The sequence below is a fragment of the Stylophora pistillata genome, chromosome 7 (genome assembly GCF_964205215.1).
Source record: "Stylophora pistillata chromosome 7, jaStyPist1.2, whole genome shotgun sequence".
NCBI classification, from domain to species: Eukaryota; Metazoa; Cnidaria; class Anthozoa; order Scleractinia; family Pocilloporidae; genus Stylophora; species Stylophora pistillata.
The window spans coordinates 24,693,217-24,720,363 of NC_142525.1; the positions used below are offsets into that span (position 1 = coordinate 24,693,217).

Below are 27,147 nucleotides of genomic sequence, written 5' to 3' on the forward strand. Positions count from 1 at the left end.
TGATCGTGACTGTACGCCAGTGGCATCTAATTCTTTAATTATAACTCGTACGTTCTCCTTCTCAGGACAACATGGCCGTGGTCAATTTTCAATCGCTGGTGCATTTGGCGATAACCAATACTGTTCCCACTTCCTTCGAGTCCAGTTTCAATCGCATTTAAAATTTCTTTAATGTCACTATGGTCTTTTCTTCTACGAAGACCCTGACACCTAAGCACTCGTTTCAGCTGGCGCAAGTTTATTTCAATTACATGAAAACACAAAAGAAAAGCGTGGATCTCCGAGTAAGCCAGATTGAGAGAAAAGTAGTGATTGATGATATCCTTCCTCTGGAAGGCATTAGGCAAGCCATTGCCAACGTAAGGCGGTAATACAGCGCTTGATAAATGTATTGTTCCAAAAAGTAAAAGTTCTTTCAAAGAATGCCTGAACAACGCCATCTTACCTTACTGTGTTCACTGATGATCGTGACTGTACGCCAGCAGCATCTAATTCTTTAATTATAACTCGTACGTTCTCCTTCTCAGGACAACATGGCCGTGGTCAATTTTCAATCGCTGAACTGTGTTCACTGCGTGACTAATATCATGCACAAGCTTAGTGCGAAATATCGCGTGATAAAATTGAATTTATCGTGCTATAATTTCTATTTATCGCGCGATAATTTATTATTTTTCGCGCGATAATCTCCATTTATCGCGCGATAATTTCCACCTATCGCGCGATAATTTCCATTTATCGCGCGATAATCTCCATTTATCGCGCGATTATTTTTCATTTATCGCGCGATTATTTTTCATTTATCGCGCGATTATTTTTCATTTATCGCGCGATTATTTTTCATTTATCGCGCGATCATTTTTCATTTATCGCGCGATAATCTCCATTTACCGCGCGATAATTTCCACTTATCCTGCGATAATTTTCATTTATCGCGCGATAATCTCCGTTTTTCGCGTGATTATTTTTGCTTTATCGCGTGATAATTTTTCATTTATGGCGTGATAATTTTTCATTTATCGCGCGATAATTTTTCATTTATCGCGCGATAATTTTTCATTTATCGCGCGATAATTTCCAATTATCGCGCGATTAAAAAAATTTGGCATGTCCCCTATGGGCCACCGTAGATTGGAGAGTTGTTTGCTCATAAAAGTGTGCGAAGTCTTGTAAAAAAGTAAAGTATAACAAAAAAGCATTGTAAAACTTTTCCTTGAAATGGACCCCGTATGCTATGAATTAATACAAAAAAGTCATTCCCAGTCTTCCATCAACCATTAGACAAGTTCAGTGTCTCAAAACCACTTTGATTTTCATATTGGTAATAATGGCGATTTTTTGAGCGCTAAGTGAATACGTGTTGAGTACCATTAAGTCTGAGTAATGCAGCATACAACAATCACAGGGTCAACAAAGTCCTCTCGAGACTACTTATTTTGTGGGACCACACGGCTTGCCAGCGGCTAGATTCCCGATACCGAATTTTATTGTCTGACGCACGATCGTAGATCCCACTTTTACGATACGTAACACCGACGCAAACAAAACAGATCAATAGATACATTTTTGTTAAGTAATGACCAATTGTTAGCAATTTACCTTCAACCTTTTCATTTCTACTTGTTTTTTTTTTTTTTGTTTTTTTAAGTTCATCGAGGTTGGCTTGCCTAACACTAGTTTTAGCAAAGCGAGAACTTTGGCATTCATTTTTTTAGCCAAACATTCTTCGCAAAGTAACCTGGCTTAAGCATAACTTATTGCAAGCAAATCGAGCGGTCAATCAACCGAGAGATTCAAATTTTCAGACAGCACGCATTTACGTAATTTATAAAGGGGAGAAACCTCTTGCCAAGCCACGAACACATTGAAAGCAGTTTATTTACTCTCTACAATTGATTATTAATCGGTCTAAATGTGTCTCACAAGCGGTTACTGCCACTCTACAATCAAACCAAAATAAGGCAGGCACTTTAGCATGACTGAATTGCGCTTCACCACTGTTGTAAAATACAGGTAGAGAGCAGAGAGGCATTTTATCTGCGCATGTTCTCTAAGTTTTTGTTCAATGCGAGTAACCGCTGGTATAAACCTGCGTCGATCTCTCACTTTACAAGTAAGGCAGGAAAATGCGTTGAAAAACAACAATGGAACGAGTACTTAGGACAACCTTATTGCCATTTTCCCTCTGTAAATGGAAGCGTTAAAGCCTTAAAATGTTTGTATTGTGTGCGGAAGGAAGTCACAACCGGGTGATTTTCGAAATGCAAAAGGATATACAAACGGGTTTGAGTCTTCTTTAATGACTGGTCGGGCGATCGATGTAGGTGATCCCATATTTGTGAATGATAAAGAAGGCCTTTCAAAGAGCACAGATGTATTGGAAATTCATTTAATCGTGTCGTTGCTATCTCAAGTTATCTCACTTTCCTGTAAGCGTCTCTGGAGCTTCAACTGCCAGTGCGATGCACTCTCAATTTCAGTATTTTGGTTCAAAAGTTCTTTTTTTTTGACATGAATGACAAACGGCAAGACTGTACGCCGACTGGTATTTCCTAAGGAAACATTGCGCTCTAATGTTAGGAATAGTCTGATGATGTGCAAGTTGCGAGATCATTTCATAGTTGTGGGACGTCGTTTCGTTTTATTGCATCTATTTCAATGGTGTTTCACATGGGGTCCTTTGACAGGATATCCCAGTGGTTTTTGTGGCTGAAATTAGTCAATGTTTTCCACTTATAGTGAAATCCGTTGGAAAAAAGAATAGACGAGGCTCTTAAAGTCTCAAAAGACCTTACAGATGTATTCGGCATCATTAAGAATTTGAACATTCCGACCTTCGGCATAAAAAACCATCGAGCAGATGAAGGGAATGATCTTTTCGAGATATAAAATGCAGTTATAAATTTGCCATAAGGTTTGATTCACGGTTAAGAGATATTGATCATAATCTAATAGAACTTTGTATCAATAGTTTAACCATGTTTCACTTTAGCAAGTATGAATTACACCCTCGGGAATTCCTCTAAATCTTTCATTATCATAGATGCGAGTATTGTCTCATAATTTTTTGGAACTGGGAAATTTTCATGGCCATTTTGATTTGCAACCAATGATACACCAACACATACTAGTATCACTTGGATGCAATATTGGCCGTTTTCACACTAGAGGACGGACAAATCGTCTGCACGGACAAATCGTCTTAGACGAACAAATCGTCTGATGTGAAAACGGGACGAACAAATTTTTCGACGAACAAATCGTCTGATATTTGGCCGTCTGGAAAGACGATTTTTTGAAGACGATTTGTCCGTCGAGACGAACAAGTCGACGACAGTAGGACTTAAATTCATATCAGACGGTGAAATGTTCGATTTTCTCGCCGCGAGGAAATGGGACTAGCAACGGAGCGACGTTTTATGGGAAGTTTCAACATGGCGGAAGACATTTTGCTTTACAACACGACCTAGTGCCTGTTCTCTTTGCGCTCATAAGACGGACAACTTTTCGGCATATTGCCTTCTCGAATTCAAATTCGACGAACAAATGCCAGACGATTTGTCCGCCCTCTAGTGTGAAAACGGTCATTGTATTGTAACTCTTGCTGTTCTTTAATCACTCAAAAGATCTTTTTTTTTAATTTTTATATCGATTCAAAGCACAGCTGCGCTCGGGGCTCGCCGGAATCAAATTTGGTCGGCTTAGCCAATTAACTTAAACTCTGTAACCTCGTGATAATAATCACAGAGCATAAATCATTTAATTTGTTTTCCCTACTGAGATGGAAAGCACAATTTTGAGAGCTAGGTGAATATGTGTACAGTACAAGTGAGAAAACTGATTAATGAAACAGACGCTGAACGATATGACCATGATATAACACTGAATACCTTTATTTGAAAGGGGAGTAACACACAAAAGTAATTCAACTGACGAACTAGTGGTCCTCGATCCTAATAGTAACATAATTAGAATTAGAATATATTGGAGGATTATAATACTGGTTGACAGGTCGATAAGAATATAAGCTAAAAACTAGACAAAATAAAACATGTCGCTTGGGTCACGTTAAATCAGCCCATATTTTTTGTATTTAGCCAATCATTTTGATGCAGATATCATCTCTAGGATAATAAAGAATTAATATGAGTTTGCACAGTTTCTCATACTTGCTCTCTTTATAACTGAGAGTATTGAATTGTACTCAAAACACCGAGGTCTGACGTTTGATCTGGTTGCACTTTTCAAGTTTTAAAATGTATAAACAAAGGCTACAATTCAGTAGCGATGGCATTTTTTCCTTTACGAACTAAAGGCAGGAAAACGATTTTTCACATCAATCAATTATTTCAAACTGAAGCGTTTTTACAGCAAGATAAGATTTGTTTAGGCAAGAAATAGCAATTAAAAACAATTCAGTTTTGACTAAGATGGATCGGTGTTGCATTTTTATTCAAGCTGCCGACAATTAATGGCTGTATTTGAAGGTGAATGAAGCACCTAAAAAAGAGTCTAAAACTACGTCACAATTTTCAAATGGAATTGTTTTAGATTTTTACTGCGCAGGCCCCTGTAACCGTCCGTTTTACTTTCATCAGGATGTAAACGCTCAACTAACCACTGCGCTTGTTTCTTACAAATTTCAAGAATTAAGTAATGAGACACAAAAAAGTTTGTCTTGCAAAAAGACCAGATAACAAAACTTGCATTGAGCGGTAGCAAAAGAGACCTTAGACATGGAAAATCGATTGGCATCTCATGACAACTGGGGACACCAACCTTCGCTTTAAGAACTGCATGTCATGCCTTTACACCAAACTAGTTTTGAGTCAACTAATGTTACAGTAGGCAAGTTTATGGACGGAATCTCAATAGAAAAATAGGGTTGAACGTGAAATGTTCTTTTTGTTACAACTTTATGTCCTCATCAACTAACCTCGCCACAACGATCTCTATTAATATGAACCAGCGCTATGCAGTTTATTTCACTTTTGAGACTTTAATTAGGCCGTTATGTTGTCTACCTCTTATTGCTATCATTTTTATGCAAAGGGTACCATGCGGTACTCACTTTTTCCACCATTTTAAACCGAAAGTCTCAAAAAATATATTGAAACAACAAGAGAACAGTTTCAAGATGATTAAGGAGTTGATCTCCTTCGTTTTGATCTTCGAGATGGTCTTGGTGGTGGTGTTGGTGGTGGTGTTTGTGGTGGTGTCGGTATGTCTGGTAGTGTTTTGCTTCGTACAGACTCTAACTCACGTAATTTATTCAAGCTTTGCTGAGCGGTTGATCGATTACTTGGTTCACCTCTCCAGCAAGCTTCCATGACATCTTTCCAGACTGGCCATGGAGGTTCTCTACCCTCTATGTCTGTTGGCCGAACCCCTTCTTTTAGCCTGCGTAAGTGCTGTCTATAACTGGTGATCGAGGTTTGGAAAGCCATCTCACAGTACCACAATTCCCACAGCAAAATGCTGAAGCTGAACATATCAGACTTGCTGTCATAGTTTCGACCCTCACTTTCCAGGACTTCAGGTGCCAGATAACGTGGGTTGTCTTCTTCGATTTCTTTGTTCATTGGAAATGAACCCCTGCCAATACCTTTAAGCTTCACGTTTTCTTCTTGGGTTAACTGAAATATTAGATGTACTGAATGAAAAAGTTTCACCTCTAGATAATTGATTGTAACTATATAATTCGAATCCTGTGATCGATTTTAGCACCGATACACTTCCAAAGTTGCATTGCAGTATATAGGCTGGATTGTTGATTTAAAGTTTGATGAAACGAGAACTTTTAGGCGACCGCAGTAGATTCTGTTTCTTTTATGCTTAAAAAGGTTCGTAATACCATTTGTATGGCATTCAATTTTAAGAGAAGTCCGCTGATTCTTTTCAAGAAGAGGCTTTATCAATGGATATTAGACACGCAAGGATGATTTACAGCAAGAGCTTTAGATTTCGTACTGCTGCAACATTAAGCAATGCCCATTTCCATATCTCGCCGCTATTTTGAAGAAGTTCCTTGCTTTTGCAATTCAACCTCAACTTGGTAGGGTTAAACATCCCATTGAAATTACGAAAGCGTTGCATCGTTAAAAAAAAAAAACAAACAAACCAACAAATCACTAATGTAAGATGCTGATGTGAAATACTCGCTTACCATGACATTTTTCAGTTTCAGATGCTGATGGGAAAGTTCTTTACCATGAATAAAGTGCAAAGCGTCAACAATTTGCACAGCCCAACATAATACTTTATTCCTCGTGGGGAGAGGGGTGTGGTCAGATTTAGAAAAAATTAACCTCTCGATGGAATCCTTGCATAGCTCCGATACCATCACAACTTTGGTACCCTCTGGTCCTCTGAGAAGATCTGTCCCATAAAACTCCACTATACTTGGATGTCCGCGTACTTGCCTGCGTCAGAAAAATATACATATACACAACTGTAAAGAACAAACTAGCAATGACCTATTGTAATTAATTTTTAGCTGGTTTAGGGGAAGGGATGTGATGATACTTAGCGAACATCAGTGAAACTGAAGAAACTTTCTATACTACATTTTGAGTAATTTCAGTTGGAATCAAAAATGGACTGCCTAAACAAACAAGCTCGGTAGTATACAGAGAGGAGGTGGAATAGTTTTAATGGCACTGGGAGAATGGTGAGCAATGCTTGCCCAGTTACTTTTTAGAAATATAATGGTTGGGAGAGTCTGTTAACTACCTGATCCAAGCTATACTTATCTGTTAAAATCCACCAATTTATCCATAGTTTTGGCATGTATGTAACTATCTTGCATGAGTTGTACATTACTGAATGTCGATTGTTTTTCAATTAACATAGACATTCTCGCTCGCCAGTTGGTCGAGAACCATGACTTCGACTTGTCATGGCATAATACCGAGCGAACATAGTCCCCATTGTCTCTATTGACGCCAGTGTTTCCTTAAAGTTTTGGCAGCTTGACGGTGTAGATTACGGTAAACGAAATGGCCAATGCCTGAATGGCCTTACCTACGCTGTTCAGTTTCTTAAACACTGAGTAAAGGCTAAAACGAACGGAAGAGGTCAATGTGACGCATACAACATGGAAGTGCTTTAGTCTGACAAACCTCATGATCATGCCCTCATCCCAAAACTGCCTCACATTCTCTTTTGAAAGAAGATCTGTGTAAACTTTCAACGCGACCTTTACTTCCTTTCCTTCCTTACGGGTAAGTACACCAGCGTAAACTGTGGAAAAGCTGCCGCTACCGATGATGGACTTGCAGTCTTCTGTCCATTTCAAATCTTTGGGTATGAAATCGGATCGCATTATTTCTTTCGTAGCGTAAATGGCCACGTCTCCCATCAAAGACTCTAAGTTCTCCCTTTTGGGTTCATAGCAACTTAGGATGTCGGCCTTATTTCTCCTGTCCGACAGTAGCTGTTGATAAAGTTCCTTGTCACCCTCTATTAATTTAGGGATTTTCTCTTTTATCTGATTTAAAAACAGCACTGAATCTTCAAGTTGTTCGTTTATGAACGGAAAGAGACGGTTTTGGTCCGAGAGAACTTCGAGACAAACTCTGCATCTCTCAGACATGTAGGCACATCGATCGGTCTCGTACTCCTTGATCTTTCTGGGGAAATTCCTCTTCCCCTTCAATTTGGACACAAGTTTACTCAGTGGTGAACGGATTACAACAGATGCTAATCCTTGCCGGAGCCACACATGACTTCTGCTCGCTATAGGAACGTCTTGAAATCTCTCTTGGGTCTGTCTGAGAGTATTAGTGCTTTTTTCTGGCTGGAAAACCTCCGCCGTTCCGTCTACAAAGAGAACTTCGTCTTCTACTTTGCGGATCTCTTCCTCCATGAAGTTATACTTCTTACAAAGATCTTTAATCATTTTGTTCTGGGCCTCAGCGAACTCGTGCTCTTCATCCTCCCACTTTTGAACGAACTGATAACTCCGTTCCGAAATGCTCCTTAAGATTTCATTTTCCGTCTCTTCCCAAGTTGCTTTTGGAAGTGGGACCTCAGTAGGAGACCACTTGCAAAATAGAGCTGATGTGTCTGTCGCTTTAAAGTGGAAAGCCAGCTTTCCCGTAATCTCCCAGATTAACTGCGTTTGGTTTTGACCAAGTTCTTCTATTGTTTCATTCTGCGATCTTTCTAACTCTTTCATCCGTTTCTTGACATCTGCCATTTTCTTATCTTTTTCCAGCCGTGACAAGGTTGTTGATCTGAGTAATAATGTCATTTGACGAGAGACACGAGACAGGAGATCATCAAGCCATCTGTAATCCAATGAACGAAATTGTCAATAAAAAAATAAATAAATAATCAACTTATAGTAACAACCAGTATGAATTTGCTGTAAGCAATGAGAGGCCTGCATGAGTTCCTTCCAATCGTAGTGTATGAGGTGCTCTCAAGGACTCAGGTACTTTTATGATGCGCTAGTAATTGAATCGAACGGTTCACGGCAAGAAAACTGGAGTGGGATCTTTCAACTGCCTATCGGTTAATTCGAACCAAATTTGATTGGTAATGTGGTCGCATTAACTGAGCTGATAATGTTCATAGGACTCCGCAGAGCGTTTTCAAAGCTGATCTTTAGCGTTTTTACCTTTCATCTAGTTGATAGGCAGATCGGAAAGCCGCAGAGCCTTAAACGTCCACGTAATACGCGAAGGCTGTGATATTGGATAACACATACGCAGTTTTTATGACTGAGGAGGTGACCTGAGAGATTGACACCCTGTCAAATGATATATTGATAGCCAGTGTCTTATTATTTTAAAAATTCCTCACTTAAAACATTTCCTCAATTCCGACTAAGTATTTTCTACTCACCTGGTATAGATGTCCAAGTTGCCCTGCATGGAAGAGACTAATAGACTGCTTAATCCTCTGATTAGGTCATCGAAGTCGTTTCTTATGACACCGTATTCCTGTGCCATTTGGGCACCTTTGCACCAAAGGTAAACAATTTGTAAGTTCGGGTCGAGGCCGCATAACTTTTTGGTGAGCCTTTTGATTTGTTCCAATTTTACCTCCTCCACCTCATGGGTTTCAATCCTGTCCCATTTGTTGCAAACAAACAGGGCACAACTTGCAAACAGTTTTAAATCCATCTTCGCTTCTCTCTTGAGGCTCTCAGCATGAGATAGTAACATTCCCAGCTATTGAAGAAAAAAGAAGTAGGCAAGCAGATGTCTTTTACGGTATAAAATATAATCAGAACAGAGTGATGAAGGTGTGGGAAATGAGAAAAAAAGGCCCACACTCTCTCAGTATTTAGTCCAGATTTTAATCGTCTCTCTCCCAGAGATTGAAGAAAAAAAAGTTCCACAGTAAAACCACACTAATAAAAAATCCCTACTATTACGAAACTAGTGAATAGAGGCTGATAGTTTCTAAAGAAACTGTTTGGGGCTGCGTCGGTGGGGGTGACGAAATAATGATAATAATAATAATAATAGTAATTATTATTATTATTATTATTATTATTATTATTATTATTACGAAACTAACTTGATTTAAACAAACCCGATTGGCTAAAATGCCAACCATTGACAGCGATAATAAACAGGATCAATCTTACCGGAAACAGGCCCGTTTAACAATAAAATTAATTAAATTTTGAGAGTTCGGGACAGAAATCAATCGAGAAAGGGAATCACTGTCTTATGTTACCACTCAGTTTCCGACAAAGGAGAGAGTGCAACCTGATCCTCGTGGCCTTTAAATAACTTTTAAGTAAAACGGTAATTATGATTTATGACGTAATCCATTGACTTGCACTTCAACGTAAATCGAAGGGGGGAAATTTGCTCCTGAAGTAATTGTACTAACCCTCGTAGATGAAAAAACTCAAACCCTCACCGTGGTACAAGGTGAGGGGAATAACTAAGCCCTAATCTCAGTCCATAAAATGTTTCGTAAAACTGTGAACTTCATTGCTTCGTTCTTTTCTTTACTAATCATTTGGTAACAGCAACAAAGGAAGATTAAGGAGCTGCACGAAATGATAATGAAATAGTCACTTACTCTGTCTTCCTGGACTCCCCCAGCATTGGTGCTGTTGATGACATAAATAAAGCAGAAAGCATTCGGAAGGTAATTTAGGGCAACTTCATTCATAGCTTCACTATCTCCTACTCCAGGGGTATCAACAATGATGACGCGCTCCTAACAAAGGTAAAGCCGTCTTAATTAGACAAAATAACTCCTAAATACGGCATATCACATTATCCGCCATTTCCATACATCAGTAGGATATCATCTTAATTCATGACATTTTTTTAAGTTAAGGGCCGGGCAGCTAAGCTCAATAGTTTAAAAGTGTAGTGACATGTGTAGTAACACGAATGGTATGAGACATATCCTTTATAATCGGAGAGACTATTTAAACAATAGAGTGTTTCTGTCGAGTAACTATCGGCTGATTGTTGCCCCGCGGAAATTTGATGCTCTTAAAACAAATATTTGCCCGAGAAGTGAAGCTTCGAAGGGAAATATGCTAGTTGTCTTTATTGTTCACCACTAAATTTTCTTCCGCGCGCCAGTTGAAAAACAGTCAAAATCCACTAAATGCAGATCAATCATGCTTACAGCCAGTCGCAAAAGTCAATAATTCACAACCGTACATTGGCTAAATAATACGTTATACCTGTCAGAATTGAAAAGTCACTGTTTTTTACGATCTGCCTAACTTCGCTGCCGTCAAACCATTCAAAATTTTTCGCGGACGGGCATTGTGGGCTGATAGCGTCTCTCTACGGATGAATACTATCGCGTCATGTGATCAATTTAAACTAATAAGAAACGGAAGAAATTTAGCGGTGAAGCATAAAGGTTGGTAGAAGATAAACTACGTGTATCCTTGAGCTAAAAATATCCTGCGTTGAAGAGAAGGAACCAAAAGCTGCGGTATAGCCCTTCTCACTCAGTCCCTCTCGCTTCATTCTAGAGACAGCCATGTAGTGGATTTTGCCTAGTACCTTGTTTCGAATAATTCATTTAATGGACAAACTAAGTAATGAACAAGGGTTAAAATACCGACGTGCACACGAACACGCACGGGCATAAATAAACAATGTATGACGTTGTTAACGTGCTTTTGTTAGGATTATTCTTTTTCGGATACCTTTCGTTAAGGTTCAATCATTTTTCTTCGCCATTTGGGTCAGTTAGTCGAGAACAACAAAATTATACGAACTGAATTTGGTAGTAATTTAGTCAATAAAAACAATGTAATAGATTTTGCAAATAGTCTGAATTAACACTGTCGCAGTTTCTTCAACACTGCAACGTAAATCACATGAAATCCAGAAAAACAAATTTCCAGACTTAGGGCGTACTGAAAAATAACTAACCTTAAACAAACGATGCGGCCAAAACAGCTCGACCTTCTTGTAAGGAGATACTTTTTCTCTGTCATTGTTTCCAGTCACAAGATTCGTTAACTGCGTTAAGATGTTCTCTTTAGAATCATCTAATTCGTTATACACAGGTTTACGGGAATCGTTGAAATGTATGCGAATCTTTGGAGATGTACCGTACTTGAGCTCGAAGATTGTCGATGTTGTACTCAAAACGCTAGTTGGTAGAATATTTTCGCCAAGTATTAGGTTGATTACACTGCTCTTGCCAGCACTAGTCTCACCTGAAGGTAAAAAATTCCAGGCATACGAGAAGTTAAAATAAACAACTTATAATCATGAACAGAAACTCCTAGCCTGCTTCCCCTGCTTCGCGCCGTTGTGCTTCTCCAGGCCAGGAGCCTGTTCGCAGGCTAAGAAACTCCTAACCAACTGAATGCTTTAAAAGCGGCACAACTGGAAAAATCTATTACAATTCGAAATCCTCGAGGTAACTGAGAAAAATGCGATAAATTCTCTTATGCGGAAAGTCTCTTTAATTCCTACCTGCAACAATAACCACATAATGATCCCTTGGCGCAAGACATCTCATGTTTTCTTTAAGAGCCATTTTGATATCTCCCAAGCTTGTTTTAAGAGGATTTAGGAATTCATCATCCAAAAGATTTAGAATTTTTTTTGCCTCTTCGTAAAGATTTAGAAGCTCTTTCCGTTTGTATTCATCTGCCCTACCAGCTTCAGAAATCACCTCAAACGTCTGAAAAGAAAAATTAAAATTATGACGTCTTGATATGAAAGAAATGTCACATTTTAAGGTATATCTCCCGATTTACGTTTTGCACTTTTTTTCAGTAGAGATCTTAGTTATAAGGGAATAAACAAAAAAAAATAAAAATTAGGATAATTATTAATAATATTGATTAAAAAAATGCTAACCACAGGTATGATAAATGAATTAACAAGCTATGAATAAAATTAATGATAAAAATGTTGAAAGTAAGATAAGGTCTTTCATCAAATGCCAATGAGAAAATAACTTCCTGCATTCGTAAGGCTCCTCCTTATCAACATATAAGAACATAGAATAGCAATAGATACAAGTGGGGAAAAGAAAATAATCAGGAAAAGCAAGCGTTAAGAACACTCCGTTCTCGAAGCCGTCCATTCTTAACTACCGCTTAAATGTCTTTGATACATGATGACTAGGTAAAACAGGTCATTGAAGTCCGTGTTCGTATAAAGCAAAGGTTTGCCTTGGTTTGCCACTAAGATACAGGGTGAGGGTTTGAAACAAGGAGGACTAAATATCCTTTTATTCAATCTTTATTGAGTACCGTCATCTTTGAGATGGAGCAGATAATCAGATATGGACAGTCCAACATATCATTCTTCTAAACTTGCCTTCACCGATTCCTGACGCTTTTCTTTGATGTATTCAAGAAGTTTTTCCTTCAATTTTTCCATTGTTTGGAGATTTTCTGTTCTCATACCAACAACACGTGCAGTCTCGCATAGATGATGCAAGTCTCTTGCTTCCTCTATTGCTTTTATCTTTCCTGAACCAATGGTTCAAGACGAGAAAGAAGGTTAAAAAGAATTATATAGGGCTTATAAATTGTTCCTATCAAAGATTCAAAATGTTTAAACCTTCTCTAGGTGCCAGAATCAGTACATTTTTATATTTTGATCTTGTAATATTTTCTTAGGGGGGGAAGGGGGGGGGGGGGCTTGTAAAAGAAAATGCAGATAAAGACAACCCTCAAGCCAGACATAAAATTTAACCGCAAAATGGATGCTGCGTCTGTTATTCGTTCGTAGAGGATTAATGCTTACCGTTTTGAATTTCTTGCCAATCTTAACACAGAAAATGTCAAAGAAATACATTACATGATGGTAAGAGGAAATAGTTCGAAAGAGGAGTACTTTCCGACTTATTTAGCTTTGGCATTCGAGAATCATACGTGCGATGCGCGCGCTTTAAGGAAGAAAGGCCTTTTTAAACTCACCCTGGAATAATGTCGCCGTAGACATTTCTTCCGGTGGAATTGATTGTCCTACTGCGTATAAATGTGGCAACTGATCAGTGGGTAATGCAGAGGCTTTGCACAATGCAGGTTCCCTTCTCTCACTGGGGTGGTCTCTACTTTGCACTTTTAACGCCAGAGAACTCTGTCAACTGTGTTTATGCTCCTGAATAATAATAACCATAATAATAGTAATAATAATAACAATAATAATAATAATAACAACAATAATAATTTATTTTTTACTTGGCGCAAATTAACATCTGAATATGATCAAATGCACCTTACAACTATAACTACCTGTAATAATTATAATAGAGTATACTTAAAGGATACCTAAAATTTACAATCTAAAATTTTTCAATCTAACTACGACAGGCAAAATCCTTCCTAAATAAATGTCTCTATTGTTCGATTTAGAAACCAAAACCTGTTAAAAAAAAATAAAAAAAAGTTATTCCTTTTTTCGACGATGGGATGAATTTTTCTTATTATTGTTTCACCAGTCTCTTTGATGGCCTGATGTGACATTTTATTTGCAGCACATTCCATTGTGATGACACGTTCTGTGCTTTTCTACCCCACATAAAAGCCGAAATGGTTAATGATTGAAGCATCTACAAAACAAACACAACAAAGGCTTTGTTCCCGCTGACCAGCAATATTGAGGCTGTACGTAGCAGTTTCTTGCGCTCATTCTTTATCTTTATGAGGCGGGAAAACTACATATACTCTAAGCAAGATCAGCGAGTCTAGAAGATGCATTTTTCTCTGAATATTTCTCAAACGGTCTGGCTAATTTATGCCTTGCGACCCAAAAATAACGGTAAGCTATTGAACGAACTCTTCTTCTTTAAATGACTTTATTTACTTGCTGATCATGCGTGAATTTCAAGACATAGATGATTTCCTGTTCATTTGCTAATAGCCCATTTCCGAGTTACCCTTGACCTCTTTTTCAAAACGAGGTCTGGTGCTCGGCTATTCTTGTGACAATGAGTTTAATTTGCATGTGAAAGAAAACTTATTATCATATGAAAGGATGAGCACCAGGACTCGTTTTCAAAATGAGGCCAAGGGTAATTCGGAAATGTGCTATTGAGCATTAAGCAATTCATTTGCAATAAATTTGCACTGACATCTTGGACGAAAAAAAACTAAAAAGTTAGCCCTACTAAGAGGCCACTTGCCAGTTCCCTGAGGATGGTCGCTTAACTGGGTTTAACTGTATTCGGAATAGTACTAAATGTTATTTAATGTAATTGGACGTAAATTTGCTTTATCTATTTACCTTTCCTAGAAATCTAAGGGAAATAATAATTGAGGCCACTCTAGCAGTCTTAAGGTATTCTTGGGTTGCATTTTATCGCACTCAGACAATTTCATTATTTGTGACCAAGATGACAATTAACCAATCCAGTTATAAAATAAATATATATATATATATATATATATATATATTCATCTTAAACATAATAGGGCTACAACACCAGAGTATGCTGAGATAAATGGCAAGGAGGCCATCTACTATAGGTAACATCAATCCAGCCGATAGTTAAACACTGAATATGTCAGCAGGCAAATTCAGGAGACAAAAACAGAAAACAGTTCATGCTGTAAAAGTTCTTCTCTATGACATATATTTTTAAATTTCTTAGAAGAAAAAAAACAAACAAAAAAACAAGTCAGTAATAAAAGTGGCCTTCGGACAACTCTAATCTGCTAGGCAGTTGGTTCCATTGATAAACATTTCAGATATGCGATTTAAATTTGCTTGGTGTCGATTGATTGAGATCTGTGAACTAATATACAGTCCTGTTGAAGCTGTTTACTGTTTCTTAGTCTTTTTCCTTTTTCTTTGTTCTTTGTTTTTGTTTTTGTTTTTGTTTTTTTTTTTTGGGGGGGGGGAGGATGATCTGTTCTTTATCCTACCTTGATTTGTTTAATTTATTGCATCTAATCATTAATTACACACATATTAAGCAGTCCCTGAATGACCAAAAGAGCGGTTCAGTCAGTGCTTTTGTGGTGCTACAAATGTGTAGTTAAAATTGTTTCTGCAATCACACATCTAAAGAACAAGGCAACAAGCTAAATACTAAGAGTCACTTCTTGATTTAAGCGACTGTCAAGTGTCAAATTAATAGTTTGACAGTTACAAGATAATATCTTTGAATATTATTTTCCCTTTCCGCTTTGTTTAAGTGATTTTCATGGCTTCAGGTTAGCTTCAGTTAGCTTATACTACTCAAAATAGACAATAAAACAACTTGCCATATGTCAGTTAACTTTAAATAAAATACAGCTAAAAGTCAACATATTAGTTCTAGCCTAGCAGAAGGTCAGTGAGGCAATGATAATCCTTCAATTCAATGATAAACCTTTAATTCCTACATTTAAGAACATTAGATAAGAGACAGTGAACTCTGTGTTGAAACTCTTGAAAAGATCTCAAGAGGAGGTCCTCTCATCAAACATCTCCCAAGAGATAAGACAGTGCATGCATCACTATCAAACAAGATACACTAACAAATATACATTAACCAAATGCAGGACTGAAAGATTGTGCCATAGTTTTTTCCCCAAATACTAATTTAGCTTTCAACAATCAATAGACTTATAGATATAGATATATTTTAACTTGTAAATTAATTTGTAATTTTAAAATAAAATCTATTGTAACCCAGTCCCTTATTGAATAACAGTATGTAATTTCTATTAACTGCAATGATAGTAGAATTAAACTTCTTTTATTATTGTAATAATAATAATCATCATCACCCTCATCATCATCATTATTATTATCATCCCAATCAATGTTTGACTGTGTTGGAAAGGTGGCACTTCTTCCCTCATGCAGCTAACGAGGGTCACTGACAGTTCCTTTGTGGTACTACAGTTGTATACTAGGTGAAATTGTTACCCTGTTCTTGTTATCAAGAAAATGAGTGATTTGAAGATTGGGATGGAATCGAGTCAAAAGAATGATAATTTTGATTTCTGAAAATACGGTACCTCAGCAGTCATAGTTGGACAGTTTCATATAACTTAAATTGTTTGTGTTTAAGAAATGAAATTTGTGATGATCCATGAAAATAAATTGTTTACAATTCATATCTACAAAAAAGAATAAGTCAGAATAAGACCAAATACCACTAGTTGGAATAACACTGACTACAGACTGAGAACAATCAATGGTGCTGATGGCTGATACAGATGGTCATTTTCTTGTGCCTATACCTCTGGAAACAGGTTCACGATTATTTAGTAATTATTCTCATTCTTTGAATTAATTACGCAGGAATTCATAATTATTACAACAGTTCCTTTCAGTATCCAGGTAAAGGTAATTGTATAAAATCTCTTGGCATTCTCAATTTTGATGTTGCATTAATTTTACTTTATACAATTCTTTCCTAGTATTAAAGAAATATTATACGTTAATCTACATGATAAATTAGAATTTTTTCAACTTAACGGCCTGCTCCCAGTTGGCTTGTTAGCTCAATTGGTAGAGCGCTGCACTAGTATCGCAGAGGTCAGTGGTTCGAATCCCGTACAGGCCTGATTTTTTTTTTTTTTTTTTTTTTCCAGGTCTGATTTTCGCTATTGCATAAATAGCGCTCTCTACTGCGAGGGTTGTGCATCATACATAAATTAGATTTTGTGGCTATCTTATAAAAGCAGAGGTAAAGACAATATGCCATCCAGCTACAACAGGGTATGCATGAAAAATTTAGAACTTATATCACCATCTTCAAGAAATTTCTGTCTCAGTGATCCTGTTGAAACTGTTTCCTTCTGCACTCAGAAAGCTTTGTCAACAGCATATCATAGGTTGGCAACTGATGAAGTGGCACAATTTGTAAGTCTGTGGTGCTTTTAAGTGACAGAAGTCTTTCTTCTACACCACTCTTTTTAAAATTGCATACCAAAGGTTTTGATTTGTAAAGTTTCTTACAAGTTTTATTGTATATATAACAGTATCTAAAGAATACTGTGACTCTGTTTTCGGAGACATGATTTATACAACACTTGATTTATATTGAAGAAAGTTTTTCAGCCCAAATTGAAACAATTTCTCAGTGTTGAGTGGTAACAACTAAAATAATAATCATCTTCATATTCAAGATATGCTTGCAGTGTTTATGAAAACTGTAATTGTTACATCTGAGGTAGGCAGAGGACTTTTACAATTGCTTGTTTAATTATTTTTTCTTAATAAGAGTGAATTACATAAGCTTGGTTGATTGTTTGCTAGGATGGCATTATATGAGGCAGAGCAGCCTGACTCAGTGTAATCAGCACCAATGGGGATTATGGGCAGGCCCAACAAGACCCCTTAAGTGGCTGAAATTATTATTTCCCTCAGATTTCTAAGAAAGGTAAGTAGATGTAGCACATTTCTATCCAATTATAATTATTAATTTTTATTCCAAGTGAAGTTAAACCCAGTTAATTGCCCACCCTCGAGAGAACTGGCAAGTAGGCTCTTAATAGGGTTGACTTTTTATTTTTTTTTTCCTTCAGGACGCCAATGCAAATTTGTGCCAATGAACAGCTTTGCTCAATATGCAAATGAGAGAGTATTAATGCAAACTAACTAAGTTCCTTATTCCTATTGCAAATAAATGTGGTGGAAAAATGCTGCAGACAAATTGTTTTGCACCATGTTTACTTGTATTAATTAGCAGTGATAGTAAATATGTCACTTTTGCACAGGGAGCTAAAAGAAAAATGTGTATGTGTCAAAATTAAGGTTTACCTTGGCAGTAAATGCTGGGTAAATTTTATGCAAATGTCACATGTATTTACATCACATTTACAGGCGAATTTGTCAGGAACAAATACTTGAGTTTACCTTCACTTTATATTCTGTTCAATTTAGAGCCCCAAATTTGAACCACATTTGCACACCTTAACAAACCCTGGTAAATCCATTTCTTCCTCAAGTGTTACAACACAAGCTTACTGACTCTTTTGCTATCACCAATTTACAACACAAACTGAAATAAATTAAACAGAGAAGCTCACAAACTACTAAGTGTCAAATTTATAGTTTGACTGTTACCAGAGAACGTCAACTTTGAAAATCCCTTTTCGATTTCTGATATTCATACGATCATGGTTTCAGCTTAGCTTCAATTACCTTATACCAATCAAAGTAAACAAGAAAACAACTTGTTACGCGTCAGTCAACTTTCTAAAAAAATAGCTAAAGGTTAACATAGTTATAGCATAGCCGCAGTGAGGTCAGTGAAACAGTAATAATCTATGCTTGATTGTGTTGGAAAGGTGACAGTTCTTCACCGCAGCCAACGAAGGAATTATCAAAACAATCACCACTTGAGCAAGTAGTATGTTATCACATGCGCTCGATTTCAAAAGGAGAGCTACATTCTGGTGTTTTTTAGTCTCGGCACCATTGATGACCATGCATCGAGTATTTTAGGTGCTCGTAATTCCAAGTCTCAATTTCTATCTGAGTTGCGTGATGTTGTTATGAAGCAAAAATGTGAAAATTAACTAGGACTTGAGCCTACTTGCTTGCATAAGAAAGAGAGAGCTCTCAACTGCCTATAGATAAGAATTGGACGTGTTTGGATAGACGCTCACCTCGTTACAGACTGTAACAGATCCGTGTGTTGTTCTCGTTGCCAATATCGTGCACGACTTTGTTGTAGATATCATCTAAACAAAAAGGAAAGTAAGTCCAAATCCGCCTCCGATTCTCGACTGTAAATTGTTAAAAGTATTGAAAATAAATACCTGTACTGCATGTAACTTACGGTACTAACCAAAGAAGCAGTGAACGAGGACTGGCTCAACCGCACACGCTGCGAATCAGCTCGAGACAAGGGAGTAATGAGGAAGGTTGAGCGCACCAAGCGGGAAAGCGCACTCCGAAATCCGTCAGAAGGAGGTCACCTCGGGCAGATTTCCGATTACGAAATCCGAGCTTGCCCGATGTTGTTTTCGTGATGAAGGCCCTATTTAGCATTTTAGACCCGCAATACGGAGTAGAAACGGATATATACTTCGTTTTTGGTTCTGACTTCGCATTTACGTTAAGATAATTTTTATTTGCATTTTTTTCGTTGCTAACCTATATTACAGATGCCTCCTTTTGACGGATGGCCGATCACAACTACAACATAGTGACACCTCCACGGAACCTGTCAAAAGGAGGATATGAAAACACCAGAGGTCATCTCGGGTAGATTTCTGATGACGAAATCCGAGCTCGCCCGATGTTGTCTTCGTGATGAAGACCCTATTAAGCATTTTAGAGCCGCTAAATAGAATAGAAAGGAACACCTACTTCGCTTCCGCTCCTGACTTTTTATTAGCGTTGAGATATTTGAATTTTTTTCTCGCTGCTAACCTACATGACAGATTCCACAAAACACATTTGACGCCTCCTTTTCACGGATGGCCGATCAGAACTACAACGTAATGACATCTCCACGAAATCTGTCAAAAGGAGGATGTTAATTGAAACACCGGAAATGATGTTTTGAATACAAACTATCTTTGCATGAAATAAGGCATTGTGAACAGAAAAACATTTTCTTAAACAAAGCTTTTCAGATAAAAGATTTAGGTATATGGTAAAATCAATAAAAGCAACCACGCCCAAAAGTACTTAACATCTTCTGGATTTCTGATGAAATGAATTTTACGCAATTACGTTCAGAGTTTAAGCGATATATTGTTATTTCTAATATGGTAATAGGCCATTTTACAGTTGTGTACTTAGTTGCCAAGCCTTTGATTCAGAGTGAGGCTAAAGATGACCTTGTTGTGATAGAGACCTGTATCTAATTAGCATGATAACAAAGTGATTTACATTTGAAAGGCAGCAAGGTTTGTATCATAACAAGGTCATCTCTAGCCTCACTCCCGTTCAAAGGCTTGGCAACCAAGCACACAACTGTAAAATGGACTATTGCTTAAAAAATTGTACATTACCTCGATTGGACGGAGATTAAGCATGAATATAATGTAGCAGGCAATATTACTTTTGTCGACAAGGATAATCCGTGACTTGTCTCACCTATTACACGTTCTCTATCTACGTTGTGTCATAACGCTACATTGCAGTGATGAAAATATTTAGATGAGGATTTTCAATTCTAAACGCAAGCAGGGGCGGATCCAGGATTTCAAAAATGGGGGTGGATGGCAGACCATATTTATTGAGGGGTGGTAGAGAAAATGCCCTGACTCGACCCGCCATCTTGGAAATTACCCACAAGACCCTGGGAACGAGGTTGCCATCAAACCTGAGCATCGACTGAGCACATGGGTTGGTAAGCGCGAACTTTTCCCTACAAATTTCGCAATAATGAGCCAATCAGAATCTTACTTCGCCTTACTAGGCGTTGTCAAATGGCTTCCTTGCGAACTTTTGCGCGAAAAGTGGGGGCAGACGACGAAACGTGGCGTAACAACAACCAGACATGAGCGAGAGCTAATTTTTCTTTCTTTCTTTATTTTCTATTTCAAATAAAGTGACATTTCGAATTTTTTTTTACTGAAAAATGGGGGGGTGGATATCCACCCTATCCACCCCCCCTGTATCCGCCCCTGGCAAGAGCGTACTTAAGGAAAGATCTACAAGGAACAGTTCCTACTGAATACGCTTCAACAATTCTTTTCGCTAACTTGTACATGGCTAATTACTACATACTTAGATATATTTTACTTCGAAGATTATCTGAACAAACGGGAAGTTCTTAGCCTGCGTCGCAGACAATCTAAACCGCCAGTATATACCGGGGATTGTGTGACACATCCGGCTGCAACGCAGGCTAGAAGTTCTGAGAATCAATTTTTAATGCTACATGTTCGAATTCAATTAATGGTTATTTTTCTCTTCCTGCTTTAGGGCTCTTTCGCAGTTTGGACAACGCCAGTTTGCATTTGAACCTTCCAAAATAGTTGTTGAAATGCATTTCCTGTGAAAAAACTCCTTGCAGCTACAACATTTCACACAACAAGAAGGGGACTTCGAGTCTGACTCTTCCCTCGGCATTCTACACTCGCACATTACCGAGACCTCTTCAACCTGACCTTTCATACAACCTTCTCTCAAACAACGAACTCAGTACTTGAGAAGTTAGTTTACGTGCCATCATAGAATTGGAAATTTTGTTTACAAAGCGAATAGGGACTTTAAGATCCACTACGGCGAGACTCTGTTACGGCAAAAGTGTGAAAGACTACTTCCGGTGACGTCACTACTTACAGTTCGAGAAAGGTTTCCCACCGTAGCACGGCTGTCTGATGCGGGAAACATGGCGAATTGACGGAGTGTTCACTACGTGAGTAAACTATTGTATTTTTATCGGATCTTTTATCGTTAGAATGGAAAGGGGGCATAAAAACGTTAATTTGTACTATATTTTAAAATAATATGGGTTTTATGACGTTCTTCTAGCAAAAATAACTCGCTGAAAGTGTTCCGAAAGATGGACAAGTCAGACAAGCACACACCGCAAGCATTGTACGTTGGAAGTTGTTTTTACTTTTGCTCACTTCTAGTCTCTAAAACACTGACGTTTAGCGAAGTTCCATGCAACTTAGTGTAGAACGGGTGACTGCTGGAATATAGGATGACTTGGTTTGAAAGAGAAAACTGTTTTTCTTTCCATTTTGTTCATTTTCTGTCGATTTAAGCTTAAGCTTACAGCTGAGTGAAATCACTTGACTTGGTTGTTGAGTTTGCCCCTCTTTCAGAGCTTTATGATGATAGGCAGTATCTCTCTCTTGAAATTTGCTCCTGAGCAATGACAAAAACTTTGTTAGAACACATAAGCATTCATAGAACATTTTTTATTTTAAGGGCTTAAGATAAGGTAAACCAATTATTCACTTTCTGGTGGGATGCTTTGAATTTACAGATGCACTCTTTAGCAAATCTAGGCGCCAGTATATGTAAGCTAATGGAAACTCTAGGATATTTTGAAGTCGTGAGGGAAGTTTTTCTCCTGATCTGAAAAAAAAAGTCGTAAAGCTAAAACAAATGTACGCATAATTGTTGACAATGTATCAGACTCAATGTCAAACCTAGCATTTCCACTTGTAACTTAGAAGAGACACTCTACTTTTGCATCTAAGCGGAAGAAAACTTTATGCTTATTCAGTTTTACCCAATAGCTTTGGTTAAAAATTTAATCCTTATTTTGAAAAGAAGTCGTGCTGGTTAATGCCCAGATAGATGATGACATTCTTTATTTTTCCAGAAATTCCAGTGTCACAGGTTACTGTTCTTTTTTCCTACTCACAAGAGCACTTGATTTTTATTCTATTATTTTTATTAGGAAGTCAATGCAATGGACAAGAGAGCATGATATCCTTCTTTGCCGAGAAGTCCTTGCCATAGAAGTTTATAAACACAAAAAGGGAACCAACGAAGCAGGGCGACTGTGGGATGAAATTGCCAAGAATCTTGGAGGGTGCCAAACTGTCAGATTTAAATCTAATTTATCTCAGCGGGCCATCAGGGAGAGATTTAACCTTATTCAAGGCAGATTCAAAGAAAATGAAAAGACAGAATCGGCCGCATCTGGAATCTCTGTACCAGAGCATGATGAGCTTGATTTACTTCTTGAGGATATGACAGAGAGAGAAAGAGATGGTATTGCAAAAGCTAATGAAAAGAAAGGTCAAGAGAAGGCCACAGCAGAGGATATTAGAAACCAAGCTTTGGAACGGATGGGGCAAGCAAAGAAACGAAAATCTGAAGTTGGCCAAGAGTCAAAGGAAAGAAAATCCAGGAGAAGCAGTAATGAGGCTCTCCAGTTTATGCAGGAGAAGGCCAAATCAGACATGGCTTTAAGAGAGGAAGAGCTTAAGATAAGGAAAAAAGAAGAAGAGACAAAAGCTGCTCAGTTCACAACAATGTTCACTCAGCAGCAATCTGTCTTGCAGGCAATGGCCCAACAGCAAGCTCAACAGCAACAACATAGTCAACACATGCAGATGTTAACGGCACAGCAAAGTCAGGCATTGATCTCTGTCTCAGAAAAACTCTTGCAAAAAGAGTGACTCAAAAGAGTCTGGGATTTTTTTAAGAACAGTTCACCTTCATTGCATTTGAGTTTTATAGCAAGAGGTGTTAGATTAAAAGGGATGTGAAATCACGTACTCCATGTATGATTGTTATTAGCAAAGTTGTCTTTTGGAGGCAGGTACAGGACTGTATTTGAAAGGTGGTTCAGTTTGGATGTGCATGGGAGGTAATCAGAATGTGTCTTTATTTTATATTTGTCTTTTTTTTAAAAAGAAAGGTTAACTGGCTGTGTTACGCAAACAATTGAATGAAAAAAATGTTTCTCCTATAGGTCATGCAAATTGTAGTGTTACTAGTTCAATTTTCTTTTCATGGGGACAAGGAGTAAGGGCTTGTTCACACCAGTTGAGCAAGCACAACTGCAATAATACCCAACTTTGACATCTCTAAATTGTGACTCAGGCTTGGGCACAAGCACAAAAAACTTAAGACATTGCATTCTCCTTGTGCTTACACTTTCCTTTTGTAACTGAAATGCATTAATGTAGGGGCAAGTAATATAAAAACTATTGATTTTTGGGTTGTGCTTCCTTCGGGCTGATTCACCCTTGTTGAGAACTTGAATCTTGTGGCTCTGCTTATGTCCTAGTGAGAGCTAAGGTTAATAGTGTCATGGCATATGCAATTCTGAAGATACACCTATCTGGAAAGTCTAAGTATGTGAAGAACAAGGTGGGGTGCACAAAAAATATGGCTTTTGCTTTCATAAATAACCTTGAATTCAAGTACTTTTGAGATTTTCCATGAATTCAAGGGTCTTATGCAAAATAAGTTTCAAGGTCAGGAGGATCACACAGGAAAAAATGTGAGGTTGTGTTTCCATATAGACATGTAAGCCCATTTCTAATAATAGCACTAACAATGTACATTTTCCCCACACTACTCAGTCCCAACTTTAAGTTCTTCTTAAAGTCCAGAAACTTGAAGTAACTTATTATGTCTCCAAACAGCCACTCCACACTTGTTCTCACTCTACTCATAGCAGTATTGTAAGCTTCCATCTGTGGGGTTAAAGCTCCATTTTTAAATGGACATGGAAGGTGTACACGAATGGGGTAGGCAGGATCCCCATAAATACAAAGTGGTTGTCCAGCCAGGCTGAAGGCATACGGATTGAGGTCACGCAATAGGTCAGAATCAGCCAGCATACCTGCATCATGCTTTCTGCCCTCTGCAACAAAATTCATGGAGGCACTGTTAAACTTCAGTCTGATAAGTGAAACCAAAGTCTTATAACATTTTGTTGAAAGAATATTGAAGCATTGAGGGTCTCAAAGGAAAAGTTCATTTTTCTTGAAACTATGACAATTCATGGAAAAATCAAACTATTCATTTGCTTATTCATATATTATGAAAAATTGAAAATATTAAAGGAAACATGCTTTTCTCTGGAAATAGTCAGCTTGGCTATGAGAGTAAGATGTTTTTATAAGAGGGTGTTTTAATTTCTCATGAAAAAGCATTTACATGTTTCCAGGAAGTCTTATTCCATACAATTTCCCACGATGAAAGGGAAAAACAAACCACTTTGGCAGTTACCTCCTCACCCTGACCCCATATTCAATTTTCCAAAGAAAAGGCAACTTACTACCAACAGGGCCATACATATTTGCAATCATTCCATTCGGGGTAACAACAGACTGAAATTTGATTCCATGGACACGTTTGTGTCCATTGTAAAGCAACCTCTGGTTAAGAGTGCCGGGCCTACAAACAGGGCGAACTGTCCCATCAACAAAACCAAAACAGTTATTAAGTGGGCTTCCTTTTCGGTGAACAACCTCAGCAAATCTTTCAAGATTGGCTTGGCTTAGCAGCTGATGATTCCACTGCAGAATGCGATGACTGTGAACTTGATAAATATAATCTAAAACTTGATTAGTTATCATGCACAATACAGGAACGGGCTTAGCGAACAAGTGGACCATGTCACTGTATCGGCAAGGGTAACACAACCGCTTCAAAAGCATACACAATCCTTCGGTTCCGTCACAAATTGTCCCTTGGTGACAACTTATAACAGCAGGAATCCGTAAAGCCCGAGAAAGTCTTGGGATGTCAGCTTTCTTGAACCGAAATTTGGACAAACATTCATCTTCGGTCAGGTTTTCGAGGTCGAAACGTGGATACAACTCACACGGCAAGTCCAGGCTTTGTGGGTTGTAAAGGTCGTATAGTAAGAGAAATTCGGCGTCATCGAGGACATTCATGTCATAATAGAGCATTATAAGCTCTCTCAATTCTTTCCAAGAGACCATTTTTTCTAAACAAACATACATACAACAAAAAAACTTGGAGCAGAGTTTTATTTGTTTATATCGAGTTCGACTTCGCCGTACTGCACAAAACTTAATCAATTTGAGTTTGGCGGGAGACGGCGTAGTCGGCCCAGTCTTTTTCGGTTGCATCAGCTGTACCAGAGCCTCGCCGTACTGGATCTTAAAGTCCCTATTATCGATTGGAATACGGCCGGACGCTGAATACGAATTGAGTGAGCAAACAGATACTTTGATATCTCGGACGATAACAGATTTCCCGCCTTTGCGAGCTAGTTTGGACCATTCAATTGTCTGAGAGTTAATCGACCGTAACATTTATCTTTCCTCTCCGTTTCCGGTTTTCACATCCTCCTTTTGACAGGTTTCGTGGTGGTGTCACTATGTTGTAGTTGTGATCGGTCATCCGTCAAAAGGATGCATCTGTAATCTTGGTGAACAAATACGAAGTCAGAACCAAAACCGAAGTACATGTTCGTTTCTACTCTGTTTTGCGGGTCAAAAATGCTACATAGGGCCTTCATCACGAAGACAACATCGGGAGAGCTCGGATTTCGTTATCGGAAATCTGCCCGAGATGACCTCCTTCTGACGGATTTCGGAGTGCGCTTTCCCACCAAGCGGTGTCCACACTCCGATTGCGTTGCATTGTGGTTGCGTTATTTTCAAAGCCCCTAGTAAATTTTTGGACTTTCAGGGTAGGGGCTTATTAAAGGTGGACGCTTATTCGGGGCTGGACTCTTACTAAATTTTTCTCCATCGTTTTTTTTTTTTTTTTTTTTTTTTTTTTTTTTGCGCCTAAAAAAACTTTGCGCCCATTTATTTATTTTATTTATTTAGTTTAATTATTTAGTAACTTCCATTTAGTGACAAAGAATGATGATAAAGAAGAATTAAAAAAAGGTACTAAACTGAGGGACTAACGTACGGACTCGAAGTCCCAGCGAGGTCAGCCCCCAAGTTTTTTCAGTTAAAACTTTGAGAATAATTCCAACGGTGTCAAAAAAATCACAGACAATGAAACTAGAGATTGTAAGCCATTAAAGAAATACCGTAATAACCAATACCAGTATTCCTGATACAATGAATATATGAAGTTCATATATTTTTGAACTGCGGTATTAAATACGTATGATGCACGATCCTTTGCAGTAGACAGCGCTATTCATGCAAAAGCGAGAATCAGTCCTGAAAAAAATCAGACCTGTACGGGATTCGAACCACTGACCTCTGCGATACTAGTGCAGCGCTCTACCAATTGAGCTAACAAGCCAACTGGGAGCAGGCCGTTAAGTTGAGTCGTATTAAACCCGTGATGATAAATCAGATACAATGAATATATGAAGTTCTACCAATTGGTAGAGCGCTGCACTAGTATCGTAGAGGTC

The 27,147-nt window shown here is 38.1% G+C and overlaps 3 protein-coding genes across 7 annotated transcripts; 1 reads left to right on the forward strand and 2 right to left on the reverse strand.

Annotated features, from left to right (window-relative positions):
- Positions 1–3,877: 3,877 nt before the first annotated feature.
- LOC111339581 (uncharacterized) lies at positions 3,878–19,400 on the reverse strand. Of its 4 annotated transcripts, none has more exons than XM_088728275.1 (11): positions 19,204–19,400; positions 19,022–19,096; positions 13,388–13,571; positions 12,783–12,937; positions 11,928–12,138; positions 11,376–11,665; positions 10,048–10,188; positions 8,851–9,179; positions 7,122–8,291; positions 6,167–6,422; positions 3,878–5,636 (listed from the first exon to the last, which is right to left on the reverse strand). In XM_088728275.1, the coding sequence occupies exons 3-11, from the start codon at positions 13,410–13,412 to the stop codon at positions 5,142–5,144; spliced, it is 3,072 nt and encodes a 1,023-aa protein (XP_088584401.1). In that variant the 5' UTR covers positions 13,413–13,571; positions 19,022–19,096; positions 19,204–19,400; the 3' UTR covers positions 3,878–5,141. The 4 variants fall into 4 exon arrangements, with proteins under 4 accessions (XP_088584401.1, XP_088584405.1, XP_088584402.1 ...); XM_088728279.1 differs by having other exon boundaries at positions 19,195–19,400; XM_088728276.1 differs by having other exon boundaries at positions 19,175–19,400.
- A 1,050-nt stretch (positions 19,401–20,450) lies between these two features.
- LOC148727204 (uncharacterized) lies at positions 20,451–24,362 on the forward strand. Of its 2 annotated transcripts, none has more exons than XM_088728346.1 (2): positions 20,451–21,732; positions 22,732–24,362. In XM_088728346.1, exons 1-2 carry the CDS (start codon positions 21,695–21,697, stop codon positions 23,456–23,458), a joined length of 765 nt encoding a protein of 254 aa, XP_088584472.1. In that variant the 5' UTR covers positions 20,451–21,694; the 3' UTR covers positions 23,459–24,362. The 2 variants fall into 2 exon arrangements, with proteins under 2 accessions (XP_088584472.1, XP_088584473.1); XM_088728347.1 differs by lacking the exon at positions 20,451–21,732 and adding an exon at positions 21,777–21,914.
- LOC148727205 (uncharacterized) lies at positions 24,242–26,002 on the reverse strand. The gene is made up of 2 exons (XM_088728320.1): positions 25,075–26,002; positions 24,242–24,654 (listed from the first exon to the last, which is right to left on the reverse strand). Exons 1-2 carry the CDS (start codon positions 25,889–25,891, stop codon positions 24,242–24,244), a joined length of 1,230 nt encoding a protein of 409 aa, XP_088584446.1. The 5' UTR covers positions 25,892–26,002.
- Positions 26,003–27,147: the final 1,145 nt, after the last annotated feature.

Coding starts and splice junctions, on each gene's coding strand:
- LOC111339581 (XM_088728275.1), bottom strand. CDS start 13,412: ATGTCTACGGCGACATTATTCCAGG. Junction 11,666..11,927: donor TTATGTGGTTATTGTTGCAG/GTAGGAATTAAA, acceptor TTTTACCTTCAG/GTGAGACTAGTGCTGGCAAG. Junction 8,292..8,850: donor AACTTGGACATCTATACCAG/GTGAGTAGAAAA, acceptor ATTGGATTACAG/ATGGCTTGATGATCTCCTGT.
- LOC148727204 (XM_088728346.1), top strand. CDS start 21,695: ATGCGGGAAACATGGCGAATTGACGGAGTGTTCACTAC. Junction 21,733..22,731: donor ATTGACGGAGTGTTCACTAC/GTGAGTAAACTA, acceptor TATTTTTATTAG/GAAGTCAATGCAATGGACAA.
- LOC148727205 (XM_088728320.1), bottom strand. CDS start 25,891: ATGCAACCGAAAAAGACTGGGCCGACTACGCCGTCTCCCGCCAAACTC. Junction 24,655..25,074: donor AAATATGTATGGCCCTGTTG/GTAGTAAGTTGC, acceptor ATTTTGTTGCAG/AGGGCAGAAAGCATGATGCA.